This window comes from Urocitellus parryii, chromosome 7 (assembly GCF_045843805.1).
Source record: "Urocitellus parryii isolate mUroPar1 chromosome 7, mUroPar1.hap1, whole genome shotgun sequence".
NCBI classification, from domain to species: domain Eukaryota; kingdom Metazoa; phylum Chordata; class Mammalia; order Rodentia; family Sciuridae; genus Urocitellus; species Urocitellus parryii.
This window is the reverse complement of record NC_135537.1, coordinates 81069119-81089559: the sequence shown is the minus strand read 5'-3', so window position 1 is coordinate 81089559 and position 20441 is coordinate 81069119. Positions and strand designations below refer to the sequence as shown.

General features: G+C 38.0%; 1 protein-coding gene, 1 long non-coding RNA gene and 1 pseudogene across 3 annotated transcripts in view; 2 read left to right on the top strand and 1 right to left on the bottom strand.

Moving 5' to 3' along the window:
* Spidr (scaffold protein involved in DNA repair) overlaps window positions 1-20441 on the top strand; it is a 392656-nt gene that overhangs the window by 355370 nt on the left and 16845 nt on the right. For both annotated transcript variants that reach the window (XM_026395186.2, XM_026395187.2), the window contains 5 exons: window positions 10016-10103; window positions 11046-11189; window positions 11282-11341; window positions 16445-16655; window positions 17404-17556. In XM_026395186.2, coding sequence (XP_026250971.1) covers window positions 10016-10103; window positions 11046-11189; window positions 11282-11341; window positions 16445-16655; window positions 17404-17556 — 656 coding nt within the window. The remainder of the gene's footprint in view (window positions 1-10015; window positions 10104-11045; window positions 11190-11281; window positions 11342-16444; window positions 16656-17403; window positions 17557-20441) is intronic.
* The window catches only part of LOC144255712 (uncharacterized), a 35012-nt gene continuing 16912 nt past the window's right edge, over window positions 2342-20441 (bottom strand). The window contains exons 3-4 of the long non-coding RNA XR_013343897.1: window positions 3276-3440; window positions 2342-2595 (exon numbers count right to left, since the gene is read on the bottom strand). This is a non-coding gene — a long non-coding RNA (uncharacterized LOC144255712). The remainder of the gene's footprint in view (window positions 2596-3275; window positions 3441-20441) is intronic.
* Window positions 3877-4609, top strand: LOC144255792 (small ribosomal subunit protein eS6 pseudogene; annotated as a pseudogene).

The following is a 20441-nucleotide window of genomic DNA, read 5'->3' as shown; positions in this document are numbered from 1 at the left end:
CCAAGAGCCACCTTTTTGCCAGGTGAGCAGACTGTCTTGCCCTAACCTGGGTGTGACCTTGCAGTGTAGATATGGGGTGTTGAAGAACTCCCTTCCTATCAATAAGACTCCTCAGAATCTTCATAGTGCTTTCTCAACACAGCAAGTTGACCAACTCCTAAAAGTACTTTTTCTTGTTGGGTATTGGGCCATAGGAAAGAATGGAGTTATAGGAAGTATTACAGTATTTACAGATAACCCACATACATTGACCTAATTTTACTAAGAATGGGAAGTTATTTTTGCAACTAAAAATAGAGTTTGAATCTAAGTTTATTTGGTACCATTAATAGCAATTCAGCTCTAAGGAGGAAATTGTTTCTTAGATAACATTGAGATTACAAATTAATAGAGTCTAGGGCTAGGTGACAGTTAGGCACAGAGAACTGTTGTGTCAGAGAATATGCATAGGGTGTAGCCTCATTAGCAGGAAAGGGAGGGAAATAGAGAGGAACAGAGGAAAGCCAATATAAGCAACTAAAGAACACTTCCAAACTTTCAACTTTCTCATCTCAGGATGCCTATGTACTTTTAAAAGTTTATGAGGTCACAAAGAGTTTGGGGGAGCTTTTTTATTTTTTACATTGGATTATATTGGTCATTATTTACCATATTAGAAATTACAACTGAAGATTTTTTCAAATTTGTTAGTTTACCTAAAAGTCTCAAAAGGAAACCCATTTCATGATAATATAAATAACATTTTTAATGAAAAATGCAAAATCAATTTGAAGAGTGGCATTGTTTTATGTCTTTGCCAATCTCTTTAATGTCTGATTTAATAGAAGATAATAGATTAGCTGTTGAATTCACTGTTATGAAATTATGCATAATGGGACTCTAGAAAACTCCACTGTACATACATGAGAGAATGAGAATGAGAAAGGAAAAGAAGATAAATTAGTAGAAAATAGTTCTGGCCTGACAGGCTACCTGAAAGCCTCTCAGTACCTCCAGGGGCCTTCAGTCCCCACTTGGAGAAGTACTAGTCTGAAGTAATTTACTCTCCATATGAACTACCCAGATGTACTACCATAATAATTAGTACCGAGAAATCAGCAACTACAGACATTTTAAGAAAGAATCAAAAAGTCTGAGGTCTGAGGATAAATATGTCAGGCTATTTCCTTGCTTGTTATCTTTCTACTTGCTGTTGTTGATGTCACCATTGTGGTTTAAATTTCCTAGGGCAAATTCCACTCTATCCACACCTAGAGGAAAGTGGCTAGACAGTCTTAGATTGCCCTGTGAAGACTTTGGAGTCATTAGATAAAGCAGTATCAGATGGAAAAATGATCCCTAAAATTACTAAGACAATAGGCAAGCCAGCAGATGATATCAGATAATGGTCCAGTATGCTGAGATGGTCACATTCCATATTTACTTTTTTCCAGGGGGCTGGAATTTATGGAAATCATGGCTGCCCTTACTTTGAGTGGTTGGTTTTCCAAATGACATTTGTCATCTACCAGTCAAGATAAGTAATACTAGGTACTGTAAAGTCATTGGTAGTTAATACTTTGCTGCTCTTAAAAAAAATCTATAAAATTTGCATTAAAATATGTAAGTTTTGCATTATTTCAAGTAGTGGTGAAGCAGGAACCCCATTTATTCTCATTTATTTGAATATGTTTCTAAAATTCCTTTTGTTATTGTCGCTGGTCACACTCATTTTTGTGTGCTCCTCTTCAGTCCCCAGCAGGACTCTACTCTTCTTCCCAAGATTAGCCCCAGCCTCCTCTGCCTGTCCCAATATAGCAGCTGGAGGGCTGCCTTTCTAGGCTGGGAATTCAGGCAGTGGGTGTACTCAGTCGAGATTCTCTGCTCACGTGTGGCTTCCCTTAGTTCCATGCACCTTTCTTGACACAAGGGAAAACCTTGGCTCTCGTTAATTCCAAAAGAAACATCTGTGTGTTGACATCATTTCAGACTCCTGAACTAAGTTTGTGAGGCTTTTTTCAGAGATGACCGGAAGTTGATCCCCTCCCTTTGTGGCTCCTTTGTGTATTTTCTGCTTAGATTTTGAGAGTTTCCAGAATGTCTTACAAACAACAAAATACAAACAACAAAATGGACTTTTTCATTCTAAGAAATAATTTAACTTTACTACATATAAATGCATCCTATTTGCTTATTCCTAACCCTTTATAATCTTGGGAGTATTTTTTTTTCCTCTTGAGACTGGCAGTTACTAAAACAAATCAGAACATATTTTTAAAGGTAGTTTCTATTTTTATTACAAATGCATTGGAAATTTTCAGATTCCATTTTTTTTTCAGTAAATATTCAAAACCCTCCGCAGCTTTAAAAGCCTTTGGTCAGCCAAGCTCATAGATAAGCCTGCAGAGGTACTTATTACAGATGCTTCACTATTTCTAGAACTCCATAGTACTACACTGTCAGAGAAAATCCAGATATGTCATTGCCACCCCTCTCCTTCAGCTGATGCAAACTTTACCATTCTTCACCAAAACTGGGGATTTTGAAACCATCTTTCCTCCTCAAGCAGAGACACTGGGCAGTGAGGGGTGTAACAGCATTACAAATTAGAGAATCCTACAAGAGAGGAAAATAAGACCAAGAGAGATCTCAGGACTTTAACATTACAGGTGAAAGGTGTTCTCTTCACACCCCATTCTGTCCTCCTACAGTTCTCAGAGTGAATGTTCAGTTGGTGAGGGTGGGAATGTGTCCTCTAAAGGGTGGGAATGTACCCCCTAAGCTTTGAGGATGTGAGTCTACAGGATTTCCTTCTGAGTGACCTCATATCTATTATAGTCCTACATCTCATTGAAACTACGATGACTCTATTAAATTCAAATTGTGTGGTCGGTATCTCCCCCTCATACTTTATCTCTTCTAAGGAGTCTCTTCAAGTGTTTTTTCATAATGAAAATGTGTTCTTAGAAGGGCCTCTTACACTATAATAATGTCTGTAGAAGTGACCTATATATCAGAGGCTTTGGGACACTTTCACTGTCTTAAGGAAGATCTCTTATCCCTTCCCTCATCCTGCAGATGCTGCTGGTCGCAGGAGTACATACCTTATGAGAGCAGTACTTTGCTTCCCTGAGTACTTATACGCAGTTTGTTCTCTTTTATCCAGACTCTGGTCACTGGCTATTAATTACTTTCACCTTGGAAAAGTAATTTTCGAGTTTATCCACCTTTCCCATTAGGAAAGTTTATCTGTAAGTAATCTCTCCAACAGCCCAAGATTTAATGAGAGTACGTACCTGTTGGCTGACAAATTATGGCAGTAATAAGAGATCCTGTTTTTTATGGAATTATGAGTGGTAAATTAGTTTTTTGTTTTTCTTTAGAAGTCCAAATAGTTTGTAGTTTCTTTCTGTATTGACTTAGCCTCTTTTTGAGATAGTTTCATCATTAAGGGTGTGTGTCTATGAGAGAGAAAGAGATAGAAATAAAAAATGAAAGAAATAACTTTGGAGGAATTTGAGGGGAGATTACAATTTCAATCTGACCTTTAAAAGTCACCCTTGTTTTCTTCATCCTGATTTTTCAAAATCCTATTTTCGCTCTCACTTCTGTTGTGTCCTCTATATGCTCTCTATTATGTTAACTGGCCTGATGTCCTCTTAGAGTTTATTACCTGTATTAGACTTGACAGTGTAAGTCAAATGTTAAGTTCTGGCAGTCCTTTAAAAGTAAATTGACCAGCTAGCAAAATAAGACAAGAAAAAGGAAAAAAGAAAAAAAGATATACAGATCAAAAGACACATCTTTTTACAGATTATGATAGATAGATTATGATCTATTTAGAAAGTCCCAAGGAATCCTTAAAAATAAAGTAAGATAAATAAAGTATTCACCAGGATGAAGTTGAATATCTTCTTCCGAGCCATTGGCTGCCAGAAACTCATTGAAGTGGACAATGAATGCAAATTTTGTACTTTTTACGAGAAACGTATGGCTATAGAAATTGCTGCTGACACTGGGTGAAGAATGGAAGGGTTATGTGGTCTGAATCAGTAGTGGAAATGACAAACAAGGCTTCCCACGAAGCAGGGTATCTTGACCCAGGGCCATGTTCCCCTACTACTGAATAAGGGGCATTCCTGTTATAGACCGAGGCAAACTGGAGAGAGAAAGCACAAATCTGTTAGAGGTTACATTGTGGATACCATTCTGAGTGTTCTCAACTTGGTTATTGTAAAACAAGGAGAGAAGGATATTCCTGGACTTAATGAATACTACTGTGCTTCATCAACTAGGACCCAAAAGAGCTAGTAGAATCTGCAAACTTCAATCTAAGGAAGATGATACTTGCCAATATGTTGTCAGAAAGCAGGGAAGTTAAAAAACCCAGGACCAAAGCACCAAAGATTCAGCATCTCATTACTCTACATGACTCACAACATAAGTTCCGGCATATTACTCTGAAGAAACAGTTTCTAAGAAAAATAAGGAAGAGGCTGCAGAATATTCCAAACTTTTGGCCAAGAGAATGCAAGAAGCCAAAGAAAAATGCCAGGAACAGATCACCAAGAGACTCAGGCTGTCCTCTCTAAGAGCTTCTACTTCTGAATCCAGTCAAAAATATTTTTAAGCATAACAAAAAAGATCAGACATTCAAACTCTGTTGAATTTTCATTGATGGAAATACATGTCATAAAAACAGGAAGTGGTGGAAGAAGTCTTTAAGAGATACATGAAAGTAAAGTTTTTTTCAATTCAGAGACTGATATTACACTGCAATGATACTAAATGGCCAGCAAAGGTTTCTTTTGGGGGATGAATGACTCAGGAAAGGATACTTAATAAAAAAAAAAAAAATATATATATATATATATATATATATATATATATATATATATATAACCTTTGCAGAAAGTATAACTTAGGGTAAATAAAATAACTACCACTATTTTTAAAAAGAAGAAGAAAGAAATACCTGAGGTTTTTCATATTCAGAATATATAAAGAACTCTCAAAACTCAATAGTAAATAAAGACATTCACAGAAACAAAGAGTCTGATTAGAAAATAGGAAAAGAACATGAAGATAGAGGATATACATCATGGCAGATTAGCAAGTAAAAAGATGCTTACCATCACTAGCCTTTAGGAAAAAGCAAATCAAGACCTTGGTGAGATGCCTCTACAGTTCTGTTAAGAATATTAAAGTACAAATATGATAACACCAAATACTAATGAGGATTCAAAGAAACTCTCATATATTGCTGATTGGCTATAAAGTGGTGCGGCCACCTGTATGAAAATATGTAGTGGTTTCTTAAAAGAATTAAATGTACAATTACCAGTAACCAGCAGTTACACTTCTGAATATTAATCCAAAGAAATAAAGATTTTATGTTCACACAAAAATTTGTTTACAGCAACCTTGGAAGCTGAGGCAGGAGGATTGCAAGTTTGGGCCCAACCTTAGCAGTTTAGGGAGGCTATAGGCAACTTAGTGAGACCCTGTTTCAACATTTAAAAGGAATTTTTAAAAATGGGCTGAAGATGTAGCTTAGTGGGAAAGCATACCTGAGTTCAATTCCCAGTGTAAATATATATATATATGTGCAATTTGTTCATGGCAGCAGTTTTTAGAATAGCTGAACATGGAAACAACCCAAATGTCCACCAATTGATGACTAGATAAATAAAATGTCCTTTACCCATACTGTGGAATGTTATTCAGTCATAAAAATGAACAAAGTGGCCAGGTACAGTGGTGCATGCCTGTAAATCCAGTCACTTGGGAACCTGAAACAGGAGGTCACAAGTTCAAGGCCAGCCTGGGAAACTTTGCAGGACCTGGTCTTGAAATAAAAACAAAAAGGATTGTGGATGTAGCTCAGTAATAGAGCACCCTTGGATTCAATACCCAGTACCCTCCCCCACATAAAGGAACAAAGTGTTGATATTTTCTGAGGGATGTACCTCAAAACTATGCCATCTCTCTCACAAGTGTGCACAAGCACACACACACACACACATTCAAAGCCATATATGGTATGAATCCATTTATAAGAAATGTCCAGAACAGGCAAATTTATTAAGACAGAAAGTAAAGTAATGGTTGTCAGGGGCTAGAAAGAATGAGAGTAACTGTTTAATAGATACTAATATTGATGGTTGCATAACTCGTAAGACTACACTAATAACCAGTATAAGTATACTGCATACTTTTTAAATGGGTGGAATTTTTGATATGTGAATTATCTCAAATTTCAAAATTATATTTGTACTTGTTATATTCCTAAGGTACAATAAAGAACTTGGGACATTCTTCTTCACACAGAAGGGAGTAGTGTTTTTTTAAATGAACTATCAATTATCTCTAGAGACAGAAGACCAATCAAAATACTTGGCATTTACTTGTCACAGTAAATTTAATTTTTGTGGCACAATAAAATTTACCATTTTAACCATTTGAAGTATATAATTTGGTAAACAAAATTGACCACGTTCACATATTTTTATCTTTCCCTTTAAAATGTACATTGGTTTCTATAAATAGAATTATGGCTTTAGACGATTTTGGTTTCCAGGTTGGAGGTTAGGGCAGCTTGTGTGAGCTCAGCCTGATTCTGCTACTTCTTGTGTCTCCTACTTCCTGAAGCATCCACCTGTCTTTCTTTCAGCCTGTGCTTTCTGCCCAAGACTGTCCCCAATGCCTGTGCCATCCTCCTCCATGTATCCTACCTGTTTCCAGATCCTCCTCTCTTTTCTTACTTATCACATGCAATTGACTTTAAGGAGACAGCTGAGAGGGTGAGGGGAAACCATGATTGGCTATGGTGAGAAGTGCAGCTTTTCCCTGCTTGATGGTTAGCAATATTGTCCCATTCCACCTTTGCCATCTGGAAGGGAATCTGCCCAGGGAACTGCTGTCAGAGAGCTGTGGCCATTGCAAAGCCTATAAATAGGAGCAGGTGGGGAGCCAGATTCTCATCCTGTCTGCTTTGGATTTCAAACACAGAGGTTAAGAATGACAGAATTCTATCAAATACCTGTAAACATTTTTGTCACAGTTTGAAGTTCCAAATTTTGCTGCATATTCATTATATATTCTATAAATTAAGGAATATCCCAAGAAATTTATTCTGGCATAATGATGTTACCTTGTTTTTTTCTTGTGGTTCTGGGGAGTGAACCCAGGTCCTTTCACATGCTAAGCACACATTCCACCACTAAGCCACACCCCCAGCATCAAACTATTTTTAATCATATCACAGTCATATGGATGTTATTTGTATGTCCTTTTTCTCTATTTAAACATTTATTTTAAAAGCTTTTTAAATTAAAACTTTTATTAACTTTTTAAAAGACAAATTAAGGTAGTCTGTCCCTATTAGACAGCCTGTTTGCTGTTTAAAAATATTTTAGGTGAGGGGGTTTGGGGATGGGAAGGATGATTCAATGAGACAGACATTATATACTTGTATGATTGAATTTCCATTGTGACTCTACACCATGTAGAGGAAGGAGAAGTTGTGCTCCATTTGTGTACAATGTGTCAAAATGCATTCTACTGTCATATATAATTAATTTGAACAAATTAAAAAGTAAAATAATAAAAAATTTCTAAAAGGGTGCTGGGGATGTAGCTTAGTGCTAGAGGACTTGCCTGGCACATGAGGCTCTGGGTTCTATCCCCAGCACTGCAGAAATCAAACCAAAAAATATTTTAAAGGAATGGCTTTTTAAAATATTCTTTTTACTTGATGATAGACCTTTATTTTGTTTATTTATATTTGGTGCTGAGAATAGAACATGCCAGGCAAGTGCGCTACCACTGAGCCACAGCCCTAGCCCTAGGAATGGCTTCTTTTTTTTTTTTTAGTTGTAATTGGACACAATACCTTTATTTTATTTATTTTTATGTGGTGCTGAGGATCGAACCCAACATCTCATGCATGCTAGGCGAGCGCTCTACCACTGAGCCACAGCCCCTAGGAATGGCTTTTTAAAATAATGTTTCTTCTATTTCTTCTATAATAAAATGAAATCTTATGCAGAAATGAATAGTAAGGGATGAAATGTAGTGAAAAGAACATACACTTTGTGCCAAAGTTTAACTTCTGCACCAAGTTTGTCCTCAGCAGAGGTACCTGAATGTTTGAGCTGCCCGAGATGAAGACTCAAGTTCACAAAGCAACAATTGCCACCTGAACCATCTCTACTTTTAAAAAATAGTAAAGAATCTGATTTTAAGAAATTTTTACTTAAAAAAAAAAAAGAAATTTTTACTTAACTGATACTCTTTCTTATCTAGGAGACTGCATTAAAAATAATAATAATAAGGGTCAAATGTCCAAAATTTTAAAAATTAGCCACTTAGCTGCTTCTAAATAAGTAAGCAATCAACTCTTCTAAGGCTGTTTGTCATAGAACAGCATTTCTTAAAGCAGATTGCAAGAGATACTATTCGTGATTATACCAAAAAGTGATTCTTGATTATAAGCTAAAGAATCTTTTGTTTCACAGGACATCACAGGTGTCTTTTTTCAGAGTTTCCCAGGGCCTATAGCTTCCCCCTGCCCCTTACTGAGAATTGAACTCAGGGACATTTGACCATGGAGCCACATCCCTAGTCCTATTTTATATTTTATTTAGAGACAGGGTCTCACTGAGTTGCTTAGCGTCTCAGCCTCCCAAACCGCTGGGATTACAGGCGTGTGCCGCCATGTCCAGTCAGGACTATAAGCAGTATTTTTTTTTATTTATATATGACAGCAGGATGCATTAAATTCTTATTACATATATAGAGCACAATTTTTCACATCTCTGGTTGTATACATAGTATATTCACACCAATTCGTGTCTTCATACGTGTACTTTGGATAATAATGTCCATCACATTCCACCATCATTTCTAACCCATGCCTTCTCCCTTCCCCTCTAACCCCTCTGCCCTATAGAGTTGTCTATTCCTCCCATGCTCCCTCTCCTTATCCCTCTATGAATCAGCCTCCTTATATCAAAGAAAACATTCGTCATTTGGTTTTTTGGGATTGGCTAACTTCACTTAGCATTATCTTCTAACTCCAGCCATTTACCTGCAAATGCCATGATTTTATTCTCTTTTATTGCTGAGTAAAATTCCGTTGTGTATATATGCCACATTTTTTTTATCCATTCATCTACTAAAGGGCATCTAGGTTGGTTCCACAGTTTAGCTATTGTGAATTGTGCTGCTATAAACATTGATGTGGCTGGGTCCTTAAAGTATGCTGTTTTTAAGTCCTTCGGGTATAGACTGAGGAGAGGGACAGCTGGGTCAAATGGTGATCCCTTTTTTTTTTTTTTTTTTTTTTTTTTAGTTGTTGATTGACCTTTATTTTATTTATATGTGGTGCTGAGAATCAAACCCTAGGCAAGTGTTCTACCACTGAGCTATAACCCCAGCCCTGGGCCTATAGCATTTTAAAGTTCTGCCAACACCCAGTGGGAACCCATAGTCACACTTCAGGCATCCTCCACACAGCAACCTCACTGAGCAGAGTCTTGCTTTTGTGGAGTGAACGTCATAGGACACTATTTGAGAAGCTACAAAAATTTAGGGAAATTGATGATGTTTTGGAGTTTCTTGGGTTTTTTGTTGTTTTGTTTTCATTTTGTAATGAAAACAGAGACTTGTGTATGCTAGGAGAATACATACTCGTGTATGTATCAATGAAGTATACCCCCAGTCCCTTGTATATATTTTTTTCTATTCTACACAAAGAAGAGAATCTTGCATTCATCTTGTGTCATACTTTTTTTGTGTGTGTATGGTATGAGATATTGAAGCTCACACAAGCTAGTCAAATGCTCTAACTTCCACTGAACTACATCTCCCGCCCTTTTTATTTTATTTTGAGACATGATCTTTCTAAGTTGCCTAAGCTAACCTCAAACTTTTAATCCTCCTGCCCCGGCCTACCTAACAGCAAAGATTATAGGCTTGTGCCACCACATCCCATCTAATGACAAATAATTTTAACAGTGTTTTCTTGTCCCAGGACACCAGGGCTCTTCAGTTTGATTGATACCATATGGCCCCCAGCAATACCCCTAAAAGCACCCGGCCATAGCCAGCCCTGTGAAGAGGTAGGTACAACACCAGGGAGCCCTCCATCCTCAGGTTGCTCTGTGCTAGCCACCGAGCCAGGGCTCTCACCATTGCTCCGTGACTCCACAGTGGCAACAGGAATCCCTCTGTACCTAGGCCCTTTGTGGTGGTATGTGAATACAAGGTAGGACTGGGATTGGGATTTTCTCTTCTCATTCAGGAGCCCAATCTATGGCTGCTTTCCCTTCCATGCTATACAACATGCTTCTCAGGTTAATTTATGATGAATTTTTAAACAGCAGTCCTCACACACTGTTACAACAGTCAGAGTATTAGCCTCATTATAAACTAGGCAATATTTTCCCACCCCTTCCAATCACTCATGAAACCAGCACTTAGTTACCAATTTACAGTAGGAATACAATGGAATCTGTAAATATTCCTACAACCATGAGGGTAGCTAGGAATGTCCATTCCTACCCTATCAAATTATTTATGGTAGTAGCTCAAAGGCAGAAAAAAGTTAATAAGTTTCTCCTTCTCTCCTTCCTGGGCCTTGTCCAGGAGGCTAGCCTGTGGTTGCTTTGGGTCATAGATACCTCAGCTGAAAAAGGGAATATGTCTTTGTATAGCTGACTTCAGTGGAGTACTACATTGATGAACTTGTCCTGTCAGTCCAATAGTAGGTGTCAAAAATGCCCATATATAGATTAACAAGATGTTTTTCCAAATGGTATTTTCAATATACTCTGAAGAATAGATTTCTAAAATGAAATCTTAAATTGATAATAAATTAAGAAATACAGACATTCTTATGCTTGGTCCCAAAAGTAAATAATGTAACCCACTTCTTTTATAACCTTCCAGAGAGGGTACACATCTATAAGTAAATATGTATATAAGAAAAAATAGATTGGAATGATGTATTTGAGTCTTTTAACACTTCATTCATGTTCTACCTTTGGCTTCATTTTAAACAGGTCAAAAGTCACCTGCCTTCGCCTTCCTTCTGTTACGTCCTCTCAGTTCATCCCAATCTCGGTCAGATTGATATGATTGAAGGAGACTCCATATCTAAGCTTCACCAGCCTCCAATTCTCCATTGCCTAAGAGATATTCTCCAGGTAACATCTTTGTTTCTAACAAGTTTTTTAGTACTTTTGCCATGGTTGTATACTTTGAATGATGTTACCAGTCTTTCTCAATGTTTTTCCAGACTGACAATCTGGGTGCCCGCTGCAGTTTCTATGCCAGAGTGATTTATCAAAGACCACAGGTAACATTCTCTCATTCTCCCTGTCTCCCTCTCTCATAAGGATAATCTTTTAGAAATTAATGGAGTGTCAAAATACAAAAGTACATTTAAAATCCAGGTGAACATGACCCAGCTGAAGGGGTAGTACATTCATTCCAGCACAGGTGTGGACTACCAGCTACCATGCTAAGTACTAGGATATTAAAAAACAAAAACAAAAAAAACAGATGTAACTCTACCCTTGAAGATTTTAGTTCTATATTATTTGTTAAATTCTGACACGTAGGCAGGTTGAAGAAAAGAAATAGAAGCTGAAATCTCAATTATGTGGTAGAATTGGGAATCTTAAGATTGTGTTCATCTACTCTGGGAACGCTTCTGGGACTCTTCTACGGTAGAAGAGTCCTCTTCCCTGTGGTCCCTTTGAGGCCTTGGGAAGTTCTAGGAAGTGGCAATTTAGAGGAGTTTGCTATTGGATCAGCTAGGAGTGGACGAGGTAAAAAGTTGTCCTTGGCAATCTGAATATATGAACTAAGTTCTCCAAGACATCACTGTGGCCTTGGATGGTAAAGGAACACTCTCAAAGGCTACTCATCTTGTGGGACTCAGAGGTGATCCTATCTTTCAAGCTCTTGTCCACTCATGAGTAATATGCTCCAGTGTGGAAGAGAATGAGAAGAGAATGGGAGGACCCCTATGCACTGCCCCCAGGGTGTGCAAGGGAAGCAGACAACACCCTGGTGCCATTGCTGCTGCCACTGCACCTGCAGCCAGGAAGGTTGGAATGCCAGGAAATTGCCTGTGGAAGAAGCTGAAGCCTGGGCAGGTAGCCTGGACTGGGCCAGCCAGGCACCCAACACCACCAAGGACAGAAGTGGCAGAGTGCAGATGTGGCCCCAGGGACAGTCTTTTAACAAATCTATACTTGGTTTATAAAGGTTTGACACTCACCACTCTGGCTTTACTTTTTGTTGCAAAATATTCCAAAGCAAATGCTGGATCTCATGGCATTTCATGTCTTCACTCCTGATGTGAATCTAGCCAAGAGTGGTGGTGCATGCCCATAATCGCAGCACCTTGGGAGTCTGAGGTAGATGGATCTCAAGTTGACGGCCAGTCTCAGCAACTTACCAAGACCCCATCTCAAAATTTAGAAATGAAAAGGACTGGGGGTGAGCTCAGTGGTATAGCACCCCCAAGATCAATTTCCAGTTCCACAAAAATAAAAGTAAAAATAAATCTCTAAGAAGCATGTATGTTTTATAGATGGCCACAGCTCAGCTGCCTGGGTTGGGAGCCTTTCTTTTATACATAAAGCATCTGAAGTTATTTTCTATGGAGTATCTATTTTAAACAATGTTTTTTTCATGTCTCAAATCATCCATAGGTGATAGGCAATGGAAGAGCTATATGATGACTAAAATAATATATTTCTTAACCTCTAATTAAGTTATCGATGAGTTGCCTATAGAAAAATATCACTAAAATTGTGCTATCATAGTGTGATACTAATTCATCTACTTCAGGAGTGGGCAGACTGTGCTTATAACAGGCCAGATCATCAATGTTTTAGGTTTCTTGGGTCACATGGTTTCTGTTACAATTAGTCAGCTCAAACTCCCAAACCACTGGGATTACATGTGTGCCCCTGCACCCAGCTAGGGTTAATTCTTGATGTACATTCTGTTGGTTTGCACTGCACACGTGTATACAGACAGGTATGCACCATTATAATATCATTTCAGTGCCCCAAAAGTCATCTGTACTCTATTTATCCCTTCCTCCCCAACCCTTAGCAACCACTAAACTGTTTACTCTTTCCAAAGTTTTGCCTACTCCAGAGTGTTATATAATTAAAATCACAGTGAGTAGCCTTCTTAGACTACTTTTTTTCACTTCATCCTAGGCAGTTAAGCTTCTGTCTTTTCATGACTTGATAGCTCATTTCTCATTAATTCTAAATAACAGTCCATTGTCTGGAAGTGCCAACATCTATTTATCCATTCAGCTACTGAAGGACATCTTGTTTCTTCCGAGTTTGGGCAATTATAAATAAGACACCTATTTTTAATAAAATTTTAGCAAGAACTTGGTAGTAGCACTGCTTTAAATAATTGGCTATTGGTATCTTTTTATAGAAGATAAAGATAAGAAGATTTCTTGTTACTGACTTTTTTCATACCCCTATAATATAGATAATTTTATAGTTAATTAAAAGGTTTGGGTACATTAGTATCTGGAAAGATAGATCTTAGCCCAAATCCCAAGTATTCATAAAGAATATTTTAAAATCCTTGAAGAATGTCAAAATTCCCACCATTTCTTAACTTTGTAGAAATCTTTACCCTTCCTGATAGATCTACTAATTTTTTAAATTTTGGTTTTGCTAATTGTTTTAAAAATAACTTTTGTAACTCCAGGATCTGATACAGGGTCATGCAGTATGCTCAGGTCATATCTCTTTCATCTTTCTTAGATGGAATACATATTTATCTTTGCTTATGTTTTGCTTATGTTTGGCTTTTTGTTTTTGTGGTTCTGGGGACTATAACCAGGGGGCCTTGTACATGCAAGCAAGTATTCTACCACTGAGCCACATTGCCAGCCCAACCTTGAGATTACTTAGTTGAGATTACCAGTTACTTAGTAGAATATCCCTTGGTTTAGGTTTATCTGATGCTATCTCTTGAACAGATTAGATTATATATTCTAACATTCTCTACAGAAATACCATATAAAAATACTATGTTCAGGGTTGGAGTTTGGCTCAGTGATAGAGCGCTTGCCTGGCATGTATGAGGCAGGAGGTTTGATCCTTGGCACCACATAAAAATGAAAATAAAGGTATAAAAAATGTCATGTCTATTAATATAAAATGTTCTGCCGGGCACAGTGGCTTATGCCTGTAATCCCAGCAGCTCAGGAGGCTGAGGCAGAAGGATCACGAGTTCAAAGCCAGACTCGGCAATGGCCAGGTGCTATACAACTCAGTGAGACCCTGTCTAAATAAAATACAAAATAGAGCTGGGGATGTGGCTCAGTGGTTGAGGGCCCCTGAGTTCAATCCCCAGTACCTCCCCCCAAAAAAATACTGTGTTCATATCAAGAGACATATAGTTTATTTGTCCCAGAAAGAATTGTAATGTTTTATCAATTGGTCAAGATGGTGTTTCCATGGTTTTTCACTTTGAAGTTAAAAAATAAATATTTCATGGGGATAGGAAAGATGGTGGACTAAGATGAACATCATTACCCTAGGTACATGTTATAAAGACATAAATGGTCTGACTCTACTTAGTGTAGTGTTACAGCCAGAGAAATGAAAAATTGTGCTCCACTTGTGTACTGTGAATCAAAATGTATTCTGCTATCATGTATAACAAATTAGAACAAATTAATTAATTAAAAATAAATATTTTACTTATTAATAAGCATTTTGTGGAAAGATACTTTGAGACTATAAATATCTTAATATATTTCTTGTACATTTATTAGCTGACATTCAGCATTGATTAGGAGCTTTTCATTTTGCTGATTTATTTCTGTAGTCATTTATTTATGTCAGTATAGACCAATGGATTAGTTTTTTATTCAGTAAGTTATAATCTGTTTTGGTTGTTCATTTTGATGCTCAAGTTTTACCAGATTTAGGCTGGCTCCTATATCTTTTAGACATGTTTCCATCATTCTTTGAGTCCTCCCTTATTTTTGACACAATATTTCAGAGTCATCTTGACATTTTATGCTTTAGAATCAGCCCTCATTTCAAGGAGCCCTGGTTGATATCAATGGAAAATGGTATTTAGAAGCCAGAGTCTAGGTTCTAGCTACATTTGCTATTGGGATGTTATTGTTTGTAGGTCCTCTCATTGAATAGTGCAAGGAGACATATGTATATATTCATGCACCCATGCACACATGCACACCCACATCCATATCTACTTCTATATTTAGATTTATTTAGAGTTGTGGTTTCACACCAACACCACTAACCATAGACCATTACCACAGAATTTACTCCTGTCTTCCCCACTTCTGTATGTATAAATCCCTCTTCAACAGAGAGAAAACTAGCTCCATTGTCTTCAGTATTACTCAATGCAGTTTCCTGTATATAATCAACCTCCCAACCATGCAGACTACCTTCTCCTTCCCAATCCACAGTCTAGACCACGGAGTTCACCTCTGTTGAGTTCTATTAGCCAACCATGTGCAATTCTCAGCTTCACCTGACAGTCCATGCCAGCAAAACAAGCTGACCCTCAAGCTAGCCATGCCCTCAGGCCCTAGCCATATTATCTGTCTTTGGTCCATTTGTAGCTACTACGACCTAATCCCTGGCCAATGGGCAGGGGAAGACTGCCAGTTCAATAGAATTTGGAAGGACATTATAACTTTTGCAGATTAGGGGAAAAATATAATTAAAGTAAAGAAGACAAAAAATAAGAAAAATAAAAGCTGTTACAGATACAGATATTTATGACACCTACTTTATACCAAGGTCCTGTACAAAAAGTCTGTTGGTGAGTGAGATGTAGTCTTAACCCTCAGGAAACTTGCAGCTACTCTAAGAGAAGAATGTGTATGCTCTAGATAAAAGATAGATTCTAGGTATACAAACTCAGAACAAGAAAGAATGAACAATAAAATTTACCTGAGTAGGTCAGAAGACAAGTAGAGCACTGCCTGCAAAGTGTGGTTTGTATTCCAACAAAGGGATCCATTAAACAGGTGCACAGTTGGGCACATAGCTATGTTAATGGGGCTAGTGACCTGTGTGCTAAGTCTATAGTATGTTTTGGGGGTTTGGTTTGGTTTGGTTGTAAACTGGGGATTGACTCAAAGGGCACTTAACCACTGAGCTACATCCATAATCCTTTTTATTTTATTTTGAGGCAGGATCTCACTAAGTTTCTTGTGTTGACCTCAAATTTGGTTCCTCCTGCCTTGGCCTGCTGAGTCACTGTGATTATAGGCATGTGCCACCATGCCCAAACTCCTGTTGTGTATTTTAAAGTATTTTGAAATAATAACTTGCTAGTGATAATGATCATTAAGATTGTTGCTTTTAAAAATTAATTTTGGATATAAGAATAGTTAATAGTCTTTACTTTGAACTTGTAGCTGAAGAGTCTGCTTCTTTTGGCACAAAAGGAGATTTGGCTGTTGGTGACTGACATCACCCTGCAAATGAAGGATGGGAATGACCACCACCTCCCCAAAATCCTGCCAGTTTGTGTGACCCCCTCATGTGTCCTGGGTCCAGAAATCCTAGAAGCACTCTCCACGGCTGCACCTCATAGCATCCTCTTCAGGGATGCTCTCCGAGATCAGGGTGTGCTTGCATCTTCTCCACAGTTTTGATTGGGGTGACTCATCAGTGTCCATATGATGTCTCCTATGGCTTCCAAATGCACCTTGCTCAGCACTGCTGGCACCATCACATAGCCCAAGACAGACATGACCTGTGCCCTGCAGAGGCCCATGTTACCAGTTTAGGCTTTTGCTGAACCCTGTTCATGGCTATCTGCACAGTACTCCAAGGTTCTAGTGTACCCTGTAGTGATCCCATCAGTCACTCCATGATTGTCTATAGTGGTGTAGAAGCCATCTGAAGTCATGATTTGGGTGATTTCTTTTTAAAACAAACCAAAAACTAGAACATTAGAAATATATATACTTTTTAGTCCTTTTTACCTAGGTGTCAAACTAAAATCCCGCCTAAACTGTATTTTTTTTACATAGTAAATTTAATGTATCACAAAATTACTCTTTTCAAAATGAAGTTGAATTTAGTATTTGCATGCTTTTCCAGCTTAGCTCACTGGAGGCCACTTCTATATGTATAAAATCTCTCCAAAAGAAAGAAAACTGGCTCCATTTTCCTCAGGATTATGTAGTACAGCTTCCTGTATATAATCAGCCTCCCAAACTATGACCTGGTATTAGGAACAGACTGTCCCCACAATTGCACCCTTATACTTGCATCACTTTGGGAGGATGGAAAGGAGACTATCTTTACTGGCAGGAGAATTCACATTTTTCTTCAACATTTCAATAATCTGAAGTATCTTTGTTGGCAGGTCAGATTGTCTGTGTTGAACGGACTGTCCTGTTGCTTCAAAAACCCTTTTGGGGTATGGCCTCTGGCGCTGGCTCCTGTGAGCTGAATGGCCCAGTGATACTGGATGAACTAGACTCCCTCACACCGGTTAATTCTATTTGCAGCGTGCAAGGTGGGCAGCCTTCTCATTGGAAATAATATTTATATTGTCTTAAATATTGTATTATTTTGTATTCATTTACCTGTTTGTTCAACAAGTTTTTGTTGAGTGCCTACTTGGAATGTACAAAAAATAAAAAGAGCTTCTTGACTCTCAGACCAAACAAACCTAAGACTGCAGAATTTCAAGTGCTCCATTTTCCAGTAATCAGGCCCTCACCTTGTTGGGGAAGTCAGGAAGCTCCCTAAAGACAAGAGGCTTGAACTGAGATCTGAAGAGTGGGTGGGACAAATTATGTCAGGGAAAGAAGCAAGGAACAGGACTTATCAATAAAGGCAATGGACAGGAGAAACCTGGTAAGCCAGGGATACCCTAGAGCAGGCAGGATAGGCAACTGGGTGAAGGAACTAAGAGGATACTAGATGACCCAATCAAAAGTATACTCTGTTCAGGCATGGTGGTACACGCCTGGAATCCTAGCGGCTTAGGAGGCTGAGGTAGGAGGATCAAGAGTTCAAAACCAGCCTCCGCAATCATGTACAATCAGAGAAATGAAAAATTGTGCTGCAGTTGTGTATAATGAATCAAAATGCATTCTGCTGTCATATATACATAGTTAAAATAAATAATTTTTAAAAAACCAGCCTCAGCAACTTAGTGAGGCCTTAAGCAACTCAGTGCAACCCAGTCTCCAAATAAAATATAAAAAAGGGCTGGGAATCTGGTTCAGTGGTAAAGTGCCCCTTGGTTCATTCCCTGACACCAAAAAAAAAAAAAAAAAAAAGAGTATGCTCTGTCATCCATAGAGAAAATACATGGTCTGACATCCATTCCTACAGAGTAGATGGAGGGACCAGGATGACAGTTGTGGCAGCAATATAAAAGTAAACCCAGGAGTGGGTTTAATTAGGAAAGTTGGTAAGTGATGAATCGGACCACAGGATAGAGGACATATATAGAGGGAGAGGATTATGCAGCTACAGCCAAGCTTTAGGCTTGGGTGAGGAAGTAAAGGTAGTGCTATAAATTGCCAAAGCAGGACACATGTGTAAGGCAACTTTGAAGGGAACTATCTCATTATGTCTGGAGAGTTTGGGTGATTTCATTACATCTGAGATGTTTCAAAGCTGGTTGTATATATGGGTCTGGAGCTGAAAACAGCATTAAAAATGCTTTCTTTTTTAACTTTTTAAAAATTATTTAATAGTGAAAGTAATACATACTTATTGAAACCAGTGAAAGCTGAACCCAGAAGAAGGTAGCAACCTCCTGGCAGGTACTCCCTGTGCACCACACGTGGAGTACATGACTCCTGGCTTTAGAGGGAGAAGGTTTGTGTGTGCAGATTGGGTTGGTTTGCTACAAATTATTCTGTAACTTATTTTCCTCACTTAATATTCTAGCCAGAATGTCTGCCCAAGGAAATAGAGATCTAATATAAGAGTTTCATAGTCGCATATTAGTCCCTCATGAAAAAACTGTTCCTCAAATGATAGATAGCCAGAATCTTCCTGTGCTTTTGCAATTACAAACAAGGCGTGATAAACATTCTGGACATCATCCACTACTGATTGTATACTATTGTCCTACTATCATATACTATTGTATAGTATTGTCCTACTATAAAGGAGGATTTTAGGAATTTATAGTTCAAGTATTTTTTGGTACTAGAGCCTGAATCCAGGGGTACTCTACCACTGAGCTATATCCCCAACCCTTTTTATTTTTTATTTTGAGACAATGTTGCTAAGGCTGGCTTGAACTTGCAATCCTCCTGCCTCAGCCACACTCCAATGGTTCATGTGTTTTTAAACACTTTATTGAGATATAAATTCAATTTATATTTATAATTCATTCATTTAATGTGTTTTTAGCCTGGTACAGTGGCTCATGCCTATAATCCCATCAACTCGGGAGACTGAGGTAGGAGGGTCACAAATCTGAGGCCAACCTCAGCAATATAGCAAGACCTTGTCTCAAAAAATATATCTATTAAGTGTTTTAGTGAATTCACATAATTGTGCAACCATTACTACAGTCTTAACTTTGAAACAGAAAGAAACCCTGTACCTATCATCAGTCACTCCCATTTCCCCATCACACCCTGGTCTCAGGAAACCACCAGTCTACATTATGCCCCTCTGAGTTTGCTTGTCCTCAACCTGTCATATAAATGGAATCATATGATACGTGGTTTTTCTTGATTGGTATCTTTAACTTAGCATAATGTTTGCAAGATTTATCCACAATGTAACATCAATTTTTTTTCCTTTTATGGAAGAGTAATATTTCAATGTACAGCTATGCCATCAGTTGGTGAACAGTTGGGTTATTTCCACTTTTTTGACTATCATGAATAGAAATGCTATGAATATTCATTTAGAATTTGTTTGAATTTGGCTATGTATCCAAGAATGGGATTGTTAAGTCATATGGTAGCAAGACCTTGTCTCAAAAAATACTATTAAGTATTTTAGTGTGTTTGCATAATTGTGCAACCATTACTACAGTCTAACTTTCAAACAAAAAGAAACCCTGCACCTTTAACCTTTTTGAAGAGTCCCAGTATGTTTTTAAGTAGTGGAGATTGAACCCAGGGCCTCAAGCACTGAACTGCTATACCCCCAGCTCTTTTTTTTTATTTTGAGAGAAAGCCTCACTGTGTTGCCCAAGCTGGCCTGGGACTTGCTATTCTCCTATCAGCCTCCTGAATAGCTGAGATTCAAGGTATGTGGCCACCACACCCAATGTCTATGCAATTATTGCTAAACTGTTTTCAAGAAAGTATATAAAAAGTCAAATTTCCAAAAGAAACCTTCTAGAAGACCTGTTTTTCTCTACCCTTACCTGCTACTAGTTTCTGATCCTTTTTATGAACAACAGCAAAAAGGCTGTGA